Genomic DNA, 14,399 nt, shown 5'->3' with positions numbered 1-14,399 from the left:
TATATAAATAAGAGCGGATTGAAAGAAGACATCTGATTCGATGGCATCTGTCCGCTTTCAACCCTTTGCTAATTCTTCTAATTGATATTTAAAAACTATAGATTGAAATAATTCTAACAAGTACCCATCTTAACTATAATTTTATAAAGGAAATTTTGACAATTACCACCTTCTATTATGTCCATTTTAGCAATTACCACCTTCTTTTTTTTTTTTTTTTTTTTTTTTTTTTTGAAAATTACCACCTTTTATTTTCAAAAACATCAAAAGTTACCACCTTCTTATCTCCCAACTACCACATGACGTCATTTTGGGCCCAATCTTTCCCTTCCCTCCCTATTTGCCTCCCATTTCTCATTCCTAACCCGATCTCATCTCCCCTTTCACTTTTTTTCTTGTGGTAATCGCTACCTGAAGCACTCTAAGAGATTAAATACTCAACCCGACCAATAATGGCGGTGAAATGTTGTTCATCATCGGGTTTGGTTTGGGGAGACATTTTTAGGTGTCTACGGATATCACTTGTAATGACTCAAAACTTCCCTTCAGTTCAAGTTATGACACAAAAGCATACTTCTTCTGTTCTTTTTTACTTGATCTGTTTTTTTTATCACGCTTGTCAATATAAAACTTTAATGATCAATAACTTTAATTCTCCGTAAGTAAAAAATATGAAAGTTATATACTATGATAGTACTTATTGAGACGAATCCAAAAACATTCAACATGAATATGTTTTTCCTTCACAAAAGACGGATAAAGAAAGGGTGGTGATCTGAATAGTGTAAAAGTCAAAGTGGGTCAAGTAAAAAAAAAAAAACGTATGAAGTAATATAGAAAAGGCAAAACATTTTGAAAAATTGGAATAGTGGTGCAAATAGAGGTGTCAAAAGCACACCTGACCCAACTTGATCCGAAACCGATCCGAAAAATATCCGATTCAAATTTAGACTCGCGTGGACATAACAATTTAGTATGACTTAACTTTAAAAATTTACCCGACCCGACTATATCAAACTCGATCCGATCATCCGAATTGAAACCCTTAGGCGCAAAGACCATGTTACACTTCTCAATGCCTTTCCCATTCTTCTAATTTCCTCCCTAAATTAGTATACAAATCCCTAATAAGCTAGACATACCCTCGCATTCTTACATCCCCTACCAACTCAGCTAGATGAAGCCCGTGCGATGCATGATTTGTTTGAATTTTTTAAAATGATTTTTAATATATATATATATATATATATATATATATATATATATATATATGCTAAAATGTGTTATATATTTAGATAAAATTCCTAATATCAAAAGATAATATTTTATATTTAATTAATTCAAATTGAGAAATAATCTCATTCGCCAATTTTACTTACTTGTTATTTAAATTATTTAATTCTAAAAGAATTTAATATTCTCGTATTTAGGGCTTGTTCATATTTACTGAACTAAGCTGAATTGAAATGAACTGAACTGAACTGATTGGAGCTGAATTGAACTTTACTGAACTGAGCTGAAATGAATATTTTATAAGAGAGGGAAATTAAGAGTAGAACTGAATTGAACTGAACTGATTAGAGCTGAACTGAATAGAACTGAACTGAAATTAAGTTAATGTGAACAGGCTCTTAATTGGCTACCACTAAAATTTATTATACTACATGGCGCGTTGAAAAAAAAATTAAATCCTACCTGACTCTCTAAAAACTCGGGAAAAAGCTCTCCTTATATATATATATATATATATTCGTATTAGATTGTCTTTCTTATTCACAATTTCCTTCCCATCAACTTGTATGTATTGATACCTCGTATACTCCAACATTTTTGGCACTTGGCAGCAATATATTGTCTCTAGACTGGCAAACGAGTTGTTCGGGTCGGGTCGGGTTGAGTCAGCAAATATTCGGGTCGGGTCGGCAAATATTCGAGTCGGCAAATATTTGGGTCGGGTTGGGTCACCAAATTAAATTCATTTTAAAAGATAGTAGGAAAAATAAAGTAAAATCGTGAGTACATATTGCTTAGGAAAGAAGATAAGCCCTAATATAAGTATTTCACCCTATTCACTTCAGGAATTAGGTCATTTTGGGTCATGTGAATTCGGGTAGGTCGATTCGGGTCAATCAATACGAGGTTAAATCGGGTCAGGTCACTTCGGGTTTCAAGTCACTTTAGATCGGGTCAAGTTCGAGTTTCAATTCATGTTCAGGTCAACTCCATTATGAGTATTTCATCGAACAATTACACGTTTATGGTTGATGTGAAAGTTTCTGGACATTTTATTTGGAACTGCTAACAGCTACCTTTGGTCTCTACACATTATGCTCAAATCGTAAGAGTTTCTTACAACTTTACATTGTACCAGGGATGAGAAAAACACGACAACCACAAGCCGGCAGTACCGCAGTACCCTTGTAAGTTGTAACTTTCCCAAACAAGGGACTTAACATGCATAAATGTATCTATTGGTTATAGCAGTTCAATTGTTTGCTTCATCCAAATATCAAACAATGCAACAGTAATTCTGCAATGAACAAACGCTTCGCGCATACTGCTCATAATGTATACAAGCATATTGCTAGAACCAAATTGTCAGGTAAATCAAATAATGAAGATTTTATACTTACAACAAAATATTCACTCATTTTAAAAATATCTACAACAGACCATAAAATATCAATCTCTTCCTTGATAAATAACAAACACATACAAAATACATTTTAAAAAGAACTCGACTTATCGAACAAATATCCTTCTACCTTTTTGTATGTTCCCCTCTCCGTTCTTCTAGGGCTGAAAGCATAGGTGAAATAATCAGATTATCGGAATCATTGGGGGGCAAAAATTAAGCTATGGATACAAGGTGATCACTGAAAGCAATCACCATGATGATCAAAAGTGAATTGGTTTATGCATCTCCGCTCAAAGCAATCACCCAAGCTTCTTATCAGACCCCTTGAGATTGAGATTGAACCACCTCTTCCGAGATGATTTGTCTTTTCCATCAGAGCCTCCATCTTCCACTGGGCTTTCACCCCTGGCTTCATCAGCAGAAGTCTTACTTGTACTTCCATTTGACAAATTGCTAGCATTTCCAGTACTGAGTGTTCTGACCACAGTGAAGGCAGAGTGAATACTGTCTCGTTGCTTTAGTAGCTCATCAACCTATAGCAAGGACATAAGAATAAAATAATGATATGGTTAGTTTTGACATAGTGTGATGCAGGCATCATGGTGTTAACCAGGAATCAATTCAGTTTTTTTTGCACTTAAGATGCCATGATAGGCCTCATTTTTGCAGACCAGGGCCTAACTCACAAGAAATAAATAGTTCAATGGGTGATTTTAATCTTTTTGTATACAAATGAATCTTGAGAGAAGACGGGCCTAAATGTATTTGTTTATATTCTATTAGTAAAAATAAATACGGAAATAAATAAATAAAATGGGAATAATAAAGAGGTACGGAGGCACTCAAGTAATGCTATACAGTCTGCACCAGTCAATAGGCAGCCTTCCAGACAAAGGGTTCCAATGATACATCTAAGATGAATGAGATTCTGGTACAAAAAATGAGTAATTTGACACTTCTCAAAACAAGATATATCAACCACAATAACATCGGGTCTATAACAATTATGTACCCCAACAGTCAAATTTAGGGTGCTAGGGTTTTTTTTTTTTTTTTTTTTTTTTTTTTTTTTTTTTTTTTTTTTTTGTGGACAAAATCCCATGTTCTACCCCAACTGAATTTTGACCAAGTGTTAATCTAAGACCACACTGATAAATCTACATTTGATAACGATATCACTGTTTTGGGTTACATTTGGAAATTAAAATTCAACAGACTCATTTGGATAACCAAAACTTATGCACAAGTTTAGATATCGGTCATTTTATGGTTTATATTTGGACCTGGTTGATGGTTGAAGGGCTCATCTTGGTGTAAGTGTGAAAAAGGGTTAGTTATATATATGGACCTTACACAAATTGATTTTAGACTCACAGCTCAAATACCCATTATACGGATTAAAATCCAACTCAGGGAGCCAACTAAATACCCAAGTCAAAATAAATTGATATTCCGTACCTCTTAACTAAAACTATGAACCAAAATGATCATACTTACAGATTGTTTTTCTTGGTTGTATCTGTTTGTCACTTCTTGAAAACGAGCTAACGCCTGCCATTAACACAAGTCACAAATAAATATTGCACAATAAAGCACCAAATACACAGATTTTACAGAAACGAAGAGCATAAAATTATTATCTCCTCCGTTCCCCTAATATTGCAACAAGGGGGATGACACGTTTAAGATGAGGAAAGAGATAGAGAGAAACAAATATAGGGACCCATGTGATGGGGAGAGAGGGAGAGAAAACATGTGCATATATGGTAATATTGTTGTGAAACTTCCTAAAATGGTAATTGTTGCAATATTAGGGGGAATGGAGGAAGTATTTGTTAAGAATACAAGCAGTTGTACCTTCCTGTACTCTGATTCAAATTGACGGAGTTCATTTCTTTTTCTCAAAATCTGTGCCTCAATGTCCATCAATTTTTCTGTCGTTTCTTCATAAGATTTTACACAAAGTGCCTCTATTGTGTAAGATGCAGGTTTGAAAAAGTTATCACCTACAATATAAATATTGGTTAGCTACATCATAAATCAATGCAACCTATGTTACTTGGACTCGGATGAAGTGTCAAATTAGACACGGGTGTCCAAGCATCGGACTCGCCCATTTTCTTGAAATAAGTTGTGTTTTTAGTTAAAAATGAAGTGTCCAAGTGTCGGTGTCGGTGTCCGACACGAGTCGTGTCGACACGGACACGTGAGGTAAATGAAAGAGTCCGAGTAACATAGAATGCAACCATATAAAAGTTGAACATCAGTGAAACGTGACAGCTTGATGGAGTTATTCTGACCGTAGACAGCAAATATGTGAGTGCCTGGCTTCAATTCTGAGACTTCACAAGGTTGTAGACCCTCCAACCTTTTAAAGAAAGCAGCTTCAGGATCCTTGGCCATTGCTAACTGAAGAACCACAGATTAAATAATTAGGATCACGTACAGCCATGAACAACAATAGCTCGATTTCAGAAATGACATTGCATTCCCAATTCTTACCGCATTTACAGTTGAATCCAACCTATAAACTTGAAAATGCAGGAAGTACATGCCAGCAGATGTCACCTTGCCTGTCTTTTCACTATCTTCCTGCAAACAAATGTATTTATTGGAGTCTGTGTTAATTAATTAGAAGAAACAATTCCATTCAGCTAAGTGATTTTTCTCAAAGCATAGCATGGATACTGGAAACTATATGCAACAAAGCAACCTAATAAGAAACCATAGAGCTGCATCCCTAAAGAGAAACATCAGACCCATAGTCTAAACTAGATGCAGCATTCTCTTCTGAAAGAACGAAAAAGAACTTCTATCACTTGGACCACATGGTCAATAGCCAGTACTATTCAGACACCTCATTTTATATCGTGTTAGACCGTTAGGTACTTGACACTTAAATAAGGGTATGGACAATTTATTATCACATTTTGGACAAAAATCATCCAAAATCTTTCATAAAGCAGCTAAGTCTGACACTTAGACAAGATCTCCTATCCAATACTAATAGCCAAGTCTGCGTAACATAGCTTCTTATCATCCATCTGTTTCCCTTTATTCTTCTCAGAAACAGTGTATTAGGACTGCCAGTTCATAAATCTAAAGGTGTGGCCAAAGCCAATTAAGGTCAGAGCCCATACGCTACAAGTAACAGTTAAAAGTGGTACGAAAATCCAAGATAGAAAAACAGATAAGGTCAGAGTGAGGGTTGAATATATTTCAAAGGAAAAGGAATACTTGGATAAGAGAGAATGTGTGGTCCAAAAAATCTAAATTACATGCGATTTACCGAGAAAGAAAAGATGCCAAGTGAGTAAGAAATTCATGAAATGTATCAAAACAGAAAGTGGATAGCAATTCATGGAACGAAGGTAGTTAATAATAAAATGGCACTCTGTATCATGATAGCAATAGAAAATGAAATGTTTGTGAAATAAGACAACGGAAAATATCCATATAATAGAAGAAAAGACTGCTTCATCATCAAAAACACCACATACAATCCTAATAAGACAAAGGAAGATATCCATATAATAGAAGAAAAGACTGCTTTATTATGAAAAACATCAAATACAATCCCCGAAAATAAAATTGCTAATATGATATGAAGTCGGCAAGGAATTTGTTCGACAAAAATTTGTTGGCTAGTTAGCAAGGCATACACTGAATCAACTCATTGCATGTTTATTAAAAGAAATAACCCAAGCTACCGAACTGAAGGAAATGCTTAGAAGTCTTAGACCTCAACTCGCTTGGGAAACCCCCCTTCCCCCCCCCCCCCCCAACACACACACACACACCGTAGGATTTAAAAAGATTTATTTTGATGCTTCAAGATATGTAAATGCGAAAGCTGCAATTAAGTTCAATAAGGTTTCTACTAAGATATTGGAGTGCTTAATTGATTGGGGAGACTAGTATTATATTTGCGGAAGCAATGACGTTTGAGAATTTGCTATTGTCAAGAATTAAGTGATATGTTGTTGAAGGAGACAATAAAATGTGTGACTAAAGCAGTTCAAAAAAAAATGGAAAGATTATTAATAAATAAATAAATGGAAAGCATGTTGGGTTGTTGGGCATTTCACGCTTGTCAATGCATATCTTATATAATCAATATCTTTAAATATAATTTAGTTAACATTAATGAAAGCTACTCCCTCTATTGTTTATTATTAGTTACATTTCGAATCTCTTTGTGAGAGAAAAACAGCCAAATCGTAACATATTATAACAAAGGAAGTAATATTTTGACATTATAAATCAAGAAAAATCTAACAAGATCCCTCATACTATATTTTTCCTAATGTGTAAATCACTAAAAATGGTAAAAGGAGTGTGTGTGAGTCAAATGTTGCGATCAAAAGAGAACGGAGGAAATATCATTTACGATTGTCTACAAGACCTTTCTAAAGGTAAATGACTTTTCAATAACTCATTGTTTTAGAGAAACTGATAACTAATTATTTTAAGGCCATATATGGGCACAAATGTCTGTCCTTTTGTGAGATTTGACCGTTTGAGTTTAATTATACAGTATTTTGTATGGTTAAACGTAAGGATGCATTACGTGGTCCTCTACAACAAAGATCTAGGAATCCTCCTTGAAAAAAAAAATGTACATGATATAAAGTTTTAAAAGAACGGTGCAATAGTCATTAGACTATGGGGAGGGTTGCAATAAAATTCTGTTATGAGTTAGTTTGGAAAGGTCGAGAAGCAATTAGTGTACACACTACATGTAAGAGAGCTACGTGAGTAAATAACCATTGATTTAAGACATTTGATTTGCTTTGTTTTTAGCTTGTAGTTTGGCAGGCCATTCAAAGGTAGGATTGTATTTTCCTTGGTGTATGATTATTTGCATCACTAATGAAAGCAGTTTTTTCACCAAAATCTCCTCTTCATAATCTTCATCTTCCTAATGTTACATTTAATTTCCAGTTAATTACCAATAATAACCATCTTCTAGCCTTAGCTTCAGATTCACAAACCTTGTGTCAGCCTCATAATTTTCATTTAATTGAATCTTGCTACACCTAGCCCTAATTTCTCCAAGAGGTATTTTAGTGATGTGCTACATAGGGACTGATCAATTTTATTTGATTAAATACATAACAATGATCTCCTGTGTCCTTTACGATACACCAAATTTTTATTCATAATTATTTTTTGTAACACTTTCACTAGTTACTTTCATCAAAATACTACCTACACAAAAGATGCCTAATAAAAAAACCTACTCTTTTCCCCTTCAGTCTACGCCTGTGCTCTTTAATTTCCAATTTCCCTTCAATTTTTTTTTTTAATAAATCATTTTTGTCAGATTTGTGTTCAGATGAAAAGACAATAGTGATAATGAAAAATAAAGATCACATCCCTATACAGATTTTTTTTTGTTGAAACCCCATTGATATGTGTCAAGGCTCCAAACAGTTGACAGCTTTTTTTGCTATTTTTTAATATTGTCAATACTGCCAAATTCAAATTAATAGTAGCAGTTGTTCTTGTTATTAAATCTTGCAATCATAAACAACGTAATAGAAAGAAAAACAAAATACCTGTAATGCTAGTCCATATCCTCCATTTGCATCTTGTTCAAAGTAAAGAAGCTGAAAAATACACCAGAGTGGAGATACAATATATGAAACCAAATTTGATTCTCTGCAACTGCAATCATACACCATATGATAGATATCAACTATACCTTAAATTTGCTTTGTGCAGCGGAAGTAACACGGACTACAATACCCGCCTGCGCTTGCTCCTCACTTATTGTCACGCCAAAAAAGTGGGCACACTGCTTCTCTACCTGCAAGAAAATGTAACCAAATCAGGAATTTACACATACACAAGTATATTTTTACCAAATTGGATTAGTTTGTATTGAATCTACTATGGATAAATCAAATGAGATCAAAGATCTAAGTTGACTTCTACATCTAATTTATAGGAGTTAGTAGCATGCTAGTCTATGACTTTTCAATCAATAATCCAACAGCAATAACCATATATGATCACAAGGATAAGCTGTGTAAGTTTGGACTACTTGAAACCTCTAGCATAGCTTAAAATACAGCATAGAGTATTTCAAGTTGGAATAAACAGATTTAAGCATTCATCAAGCAATCACCTTTCCATGAACTGATGATCCAACAGGAAGGGGTCGGACAGTCACAGTTCCATTTAATGCTTCTTCAAGAACATTAGCGGAGATGGTTGTCTTGATAGGAACTCCCAGCTTACTGAGAAAAACAAAGTATGAAAATTGCTAGGCGACATAGGAAAAAATAACTGGACCAGAAAACCAAAACTCAAAGTATATTTTACCTGAATAAGGCAGCAAACACTGTGTTGACAGTCCCAAGGTTTGATAAGTCAATTTCCATATCCATGCCTTCAGCATCCAGAGCCTGATAAATTATTACAGCAAATATCTATAACCCCGCCAATGTAGAATTTAAAAGCATAATATAAATTAAAAGTAGAATCTTCAGGAACATGCTATACCTGGTTTTATGCACAGATATTTACAATTAAAATAGAAATTTTGTAGCTAATTATTAATAGCTCTTTATAGATGCTGTAACAATAATTATCAGCCTTTGATTGTAAAAGAAGGGCAATATCCCCAAGCCTCAATAATCAATCCACCAGTCAACATTATACACAAAATTAGCACTCATCAAACCTTGACTCACCAGTCGCCACTTAACATACTAACCATAAGCTACCTCCTTTGATACAAACTTCCTTTGTGGGAAGAGTGTATTATATATATTAACCAAACCTTTGGCAATAACACTAATCCATGGTGCACACAATATGATATGGAGAGTACAAAAATTGAGACCTTAACTAAGAACAGTGTATTTCAGGAGTTTATATTTAGGAGAGTAATCCCCAAGAGGAGTCATACGGGCCTATTATTAGCCCGATATGTTGGGAACTTGTTTTTCTTTACTCTGTTGAAACAAAAGTGGATGGGATGTATCAAGACTTTCCATTTTTCCAACATCCTGAGATTATCGCTTCTGTGTGGGCAGTTGGTTGGCGTTGGTTGATATATATATATATATATATATATATATATATATATATATATATATATATATATATATATATATATATCTTTCTCTGTTTTCTAATAAGTACAACGTTTTATTTTTGAGAAGGACAATTGTGGGTGAAAATGATCAAATTAATAATAATAATAATAATAATAATAACTTAAACACTGGTAACATATAATTTCCATCTTGCTTGTGTTTCAATTATTTTGATTATTTTGCTTGATTACACCCTGAAATCTTTTCCTCAAAATGTGTGCCAAAAGTGGTATGAAGCAAGTAAAATGGAACGGAGGAAGTACTATTTTAGGCATACCCTTTTAACCATTTTTCCCTTATCCCACAATAATTACACATTTCCTCACAACATGAGGCTGCGACATATCATATCAGCCGAGTTGTATTGGTTTTCAAATCTACGATATCGATATTTCCCACATTGTAACGATCTTTTAAATAGACAAAGTTTAAGGCCGAGTCAACCGATAATCTATGGTCTCAGTTGAGCTGGCACTCCAGTACCTACTTTTTAAGACTATTATTCAACTTTTCTCTACTCATTACTCTAACAATGGCTATATATCTATAACATATTCAAAATTATACTAGATTTTTGTCACTATTCTACTACTATTGGTTCTTGAATGATGATTATTATGCAAAATAAATTCCAAAAACTACTTTTAAACCACATTCATGATGCAACAATCAAGATCCGGTTCGCAATAACCGCATAATCTTCAATGCTGAGATACTGCGATCACATCCATTACCTTAATTTGAACCACACTATTACTTTATTCAACTTTTCTTAAACTCAACCACCTTTTCACATTCTTTGTTTTTTCTTACTTTATCCTAATTTCTCTAACAAATGTAAGCAATGCATTTAGACAATCCAAAATTGTAAGTATAAATTAAAGTTTTGGTTAAATGAACCATACATAAATTCCATCGATAAAAATATTTTGAAGCGTGTTGTCACGTGCCGACTACTTTGCCCTAGTCACGCACCGTGCGCCACCCGCTTACAGTCCGTCGTAAGACGAGTCAGGCTTTCTCCTTGGCACTTACTCCTTATGCCCACGTAGCACAACCCCTTGTGCTGCTAGTATAAGTTTGCTAGCACGATCCCTTTGTGCTAACAAGTCCCCTTTGGTTGAACTAAGCACTCACCCTTAGTGCCTTAGTCCGAATTTACGACTAAGTGTCGTAGACAATTGAGCACCCAAGCTATCACCCTTGCTGGTATGCCCGATCACTCACTTGGCACCCTCGTGCCTTAGTTTTCCTCACACTCTCTAAGTGTTGGAAGGAAAGGATTGAGTTGCAAGAGAACACAAGTGCTTAAGAAAGGCTTTTTGTATTGCTCTCAACTTATAGCTCTTAACTTGTTGATCTCCCAACTTGAATGTACAAATGAGCCTTGGAGCCTATTTATAGTGCTCCATCCTACTTACATGCTTCTCTAGAACATTCCTAACCTCCTCAAATGGAGGGTTCTAGACTACAAAAATCTAGAGTGTTCCCACCTCCAAAGGAACATACATACAAGGAGGTTTCTACATACTTCCTACCTAGAATGTTAAGGACTACCCTAGAACATTCTAGAACTTTACAAGAATTATGTACATATGTAGAGAGACCTAAAAGACTCCTAATATGTACCAGACCTTCCTTGATTATTCTAGAGTCATCCACTCTAGAATAGTCTTCAAAAGAACCTCGTAGATAGCTCCGGAACCTTCTAGAAGCATCTCGCGTTTTCCGGACTACCTGCTGCCAAAACTCGTATTTCGGGACCTTGTCTCGGAAAACTGACACCACCATCGTCTTCCTTGGCCCAAAATACTGTGGACCCCCGAATTTGGGCCCATTTGGACTTCATTTGGGTCTCCAAACGACCCATTATTGTGTTACTGTCAAGTGGGTGTTCACTAGGATTCTAAGCAAGGTGCAATATAAAGCTCTTTAGGGGGAAGTGCTTACCTGAGCACCAAGGCAAGCCCCCTAGCCCCGATTGTTGCCTTGCTGCCTAGTGACCCTCTTGACGCCCATCCTTGGTGTGGGAGATGACCCGTGACAGTGTGCTGTCTTATAGATAATGTGGGTATCTGGGTACTAAATTATAGGAGTACATGACAAAAAATATTAATGAAGTTCTTGAGAGAGAGAGAGATCGTGACTGAAACTAACATTTATTGGATAACAAACTACATTTTACGAAGTAGATAAACAAATGATTATAAAGTCCTTATAAAGTAGAGCTACAAACCTCAAATCCTGCGGCATCATATTGCCTTCTCTTTTCAGGGTCAGACAATATTGTATAAGAGTACGCAACCTCCTTAAAAAGCTCCGCAGCTTCAGGATTATTAGCATTTTTGTCAGGGTGATACCTATATTTAACCAAATTAAGTGCATTACTCTCAAGGTAGGAACTTGAATTAATCACTATACAATAAAGGAATGGTATCTCCCAAAGCACTATACAATAAATTACTCCAACAACATTAACAAGAACAACTCAGCCCATTCAAGAGAAGCCGAAAGATTTACTTTTCTTATGCTTTATTATCAACTAAATGGGAATGCCACGTCAACTAAACAATATTAGCCAAGGACCATTTGTTTTAATTCAAGAGTACATTGAAAGCAATCTCTCCACTTAACCAGAATACAAAGGTCCTCCCACAACTGCATTAGACATAGGGGAGGGCAGCACAGATCGAAAACCCACATATCTTGCCTTAGCAGGGAGCATTTTTCAAAGCACCAAGGTAATGTATATAGATTTATTGCCAAAAAATTTTGGACCGTGAAATGAAATATTACCTGGTGTAAATATAATTAGAATAAATTAGTGATTATTCAATGCTTCTACTTTGGACATAGTGTAGGTGCTATAAAGAAAGAAATTTGTGGTTCCTATGGCCCTTCTTGCTTTTGCATTGAATCAAATGCTCATGCATGATGAAAGAAGCAAAAAGTCCCCAATTTTCAACGGAAGCATTAGTACATACATGGCAGTAGCTTTCATCTCATAAAATAAGGTAGACCTACAATGGCCTTTCATTGAGTTCAAAATTCGACAAACATCAAAAATCTCGAACCAGCTAATAATCTTAAATTTGATCCAAAACAAGCTAAACAGTAACCACCATCAGCATTGTTTCTTGTTAATAACTACTGACTATTTAAATTCTTCTTGATCAAATGGCAACAAAAAGCAGGAATCATTTCCAACATTAAATAAATTCATATCACAAACAGCTCCGAAATCACAATTTACAGCTCAAATTACACCAATTAAAGCAAAGATACACAACAATAAGCTCAATAACCAAAACTTACTTGAGGGCAAGTTTCCGGTACGCCGTCTTAATTTCCTGATCAGTAGAATCCTTAGTAACACTCAAAACCTCATACGGATCTCTCCGAAGGAGAACCGGGGCCGACGGTCCACCGTTCTTGGAACTCATTCTACCCTAATACACTCCTCAACACCAACACCACTCTTTCTCTCTCCTCCTCACTTTCCCCTCTTTCTTCAGATGTATCTTCACTTAGTACCTCAAATTCCCTTCATTAGCCCCCCAAAAAGGCCACAAATCTTGCACCAAGAAAATGTCTGTCGGCAAAATACACAGCTAAATCATTGAACAAAACATACGAATTCGAGAAAATTCAAAGCATCATTGCAATTAACAAAAAAACACACAAATTTCTGCAATTGTGAAGCGAAATTCGAAACATTGGATCGCACCCAATTCACATAAATAATTGCAACAATCAATTAAATACATAAAATTAAAAAAAAAAAAAATTATATGAAATTAATCAACGCGAGAAGCTGGAAAGTCAAATTCTAATTATGGGAAGTATAGAAAAAAGTTGAGATCTAAAATGAGAAGAAGAATACCTGCGAAAAAGACGTGAGAATTGAAATTTTGTTTGGTAGAAAAAATTGTTGGCTGTGAAAAATAATTTGTTTGTTTGATTGTTTTTCTCTCTCTTTGTTTCTCTGTTGTTGAGCTTTGGGGCGTTTGGCTGGCAGAGAGAGAAAGAAGAGAAAACTTGTAGAATTGAAAATTTTCAAATGACTGGGCCTTGGGCTGTACTAGGAATTTGGGAAATGGGAATTGAAGAGGTTTTTGTTCAAATGATTCAATTACTAGTATTTGACTTGGGTTGTGGGTCCTTCATGCATATCTTAATCTGATAAGATGTATTGAGTCTGGTTTGAGTTGAGTCATGTTTGGATTTGATTTTAGTTGAGGTTTTGTTCGAGTTTGATCATATTGTTTTAGATCATCACTATAGTGAGTGAAACTATTTTTCACTTTAATTAGGATGGGTCAAATTTGATGTTCGTGGTATTTTGGATTAGAATGGGTCATATACTCGTGCCTTTTGGGTTAAATTCTGTTTCAGCTTGATATGTTTTTTTATATTTTTTTAGTATGGTTTTGGTTGTTGAATTAGGTTGGATTTGAAATGGTTTTGCGGTGAATTGATTCAAGACATAATCAAGTTTGCTAGGATCAATTTGGCTTGTTAATTATTAGGTTCCAGTGAAGCTCTAATCAAATAATCTTCAAGTCAAATTAGCAAAAATCAGTTAAATCAAGTTTGGGTGTAATAAATTTTATTTTTAGTTAAGTTTCTATTCAAAACATGTCATCAAAAGA

The 14,399-nt window shown here is 35.0% G+C and overlaps 1 protein-coding gene across 1 annotated transcript; it reads right to left on the bottom strand.

Moving 5' to 3' along the window:
• Window positions 1-2,453: 2,453 nt before the first annotated feature.
• Window positions 2,454-13,848, bottom strand: LOC110718868 (chaperone protein dnaJ 15-like). The gene is made up of 12 exons (XM_021897795.1): window positions 13,631-13,848; window positions 13,063-13,339; window positions 11,984-12,107; window positions 8,969-9,051; window positions 8,772-8,883; window positions 8,346-8,450; window positions 8,200-8,250; window positions 5,141-5,230; window positions 4,939-5,047; window positions 4,496-4,644; window positions 4,136-4,189; window positions 2,454-3,171 (listed from the first exon to the last, which is right to left on the bottom strand). The coding sequence occupies exons 2-12, from the start codon at window positions 13,188-13,190 to the stop codon at window positions 2,938-2,940; spliced, it is 1,239 nt and encodes a 412-aa protein (XP_021753487.1). The 5' UTR covers window positions 13,191-13,339; window positions 13,631-13,848; the 3' UTR covers window positions 2,454-2,937.
• Window positions 13,849-14,399: the final 551 nt, after the last annotated feature.

This window comes from Chenopodium quinoa, unplaced genomic scaffold (genome assembly GCF_001683475.1).
Source record: "Chenopodium quinoa cultivar QQ74 unplaced genomic scaffold, ASM168347v1, whole genome shotgun sequence".
Classification (NCBI taxonomy): Eukaryota; Viridiplantae; Streptophyta; class Magnoliopsida; order Caryophyllales; family Amaranthaceae; genus Chenopodium; species Chenopodium quinoa.
The sequence above is the reverse complement of the archived record's forward strand: the minus strand, read 5'-3'. Positions and strand labels throughout refer to the sequence as shown.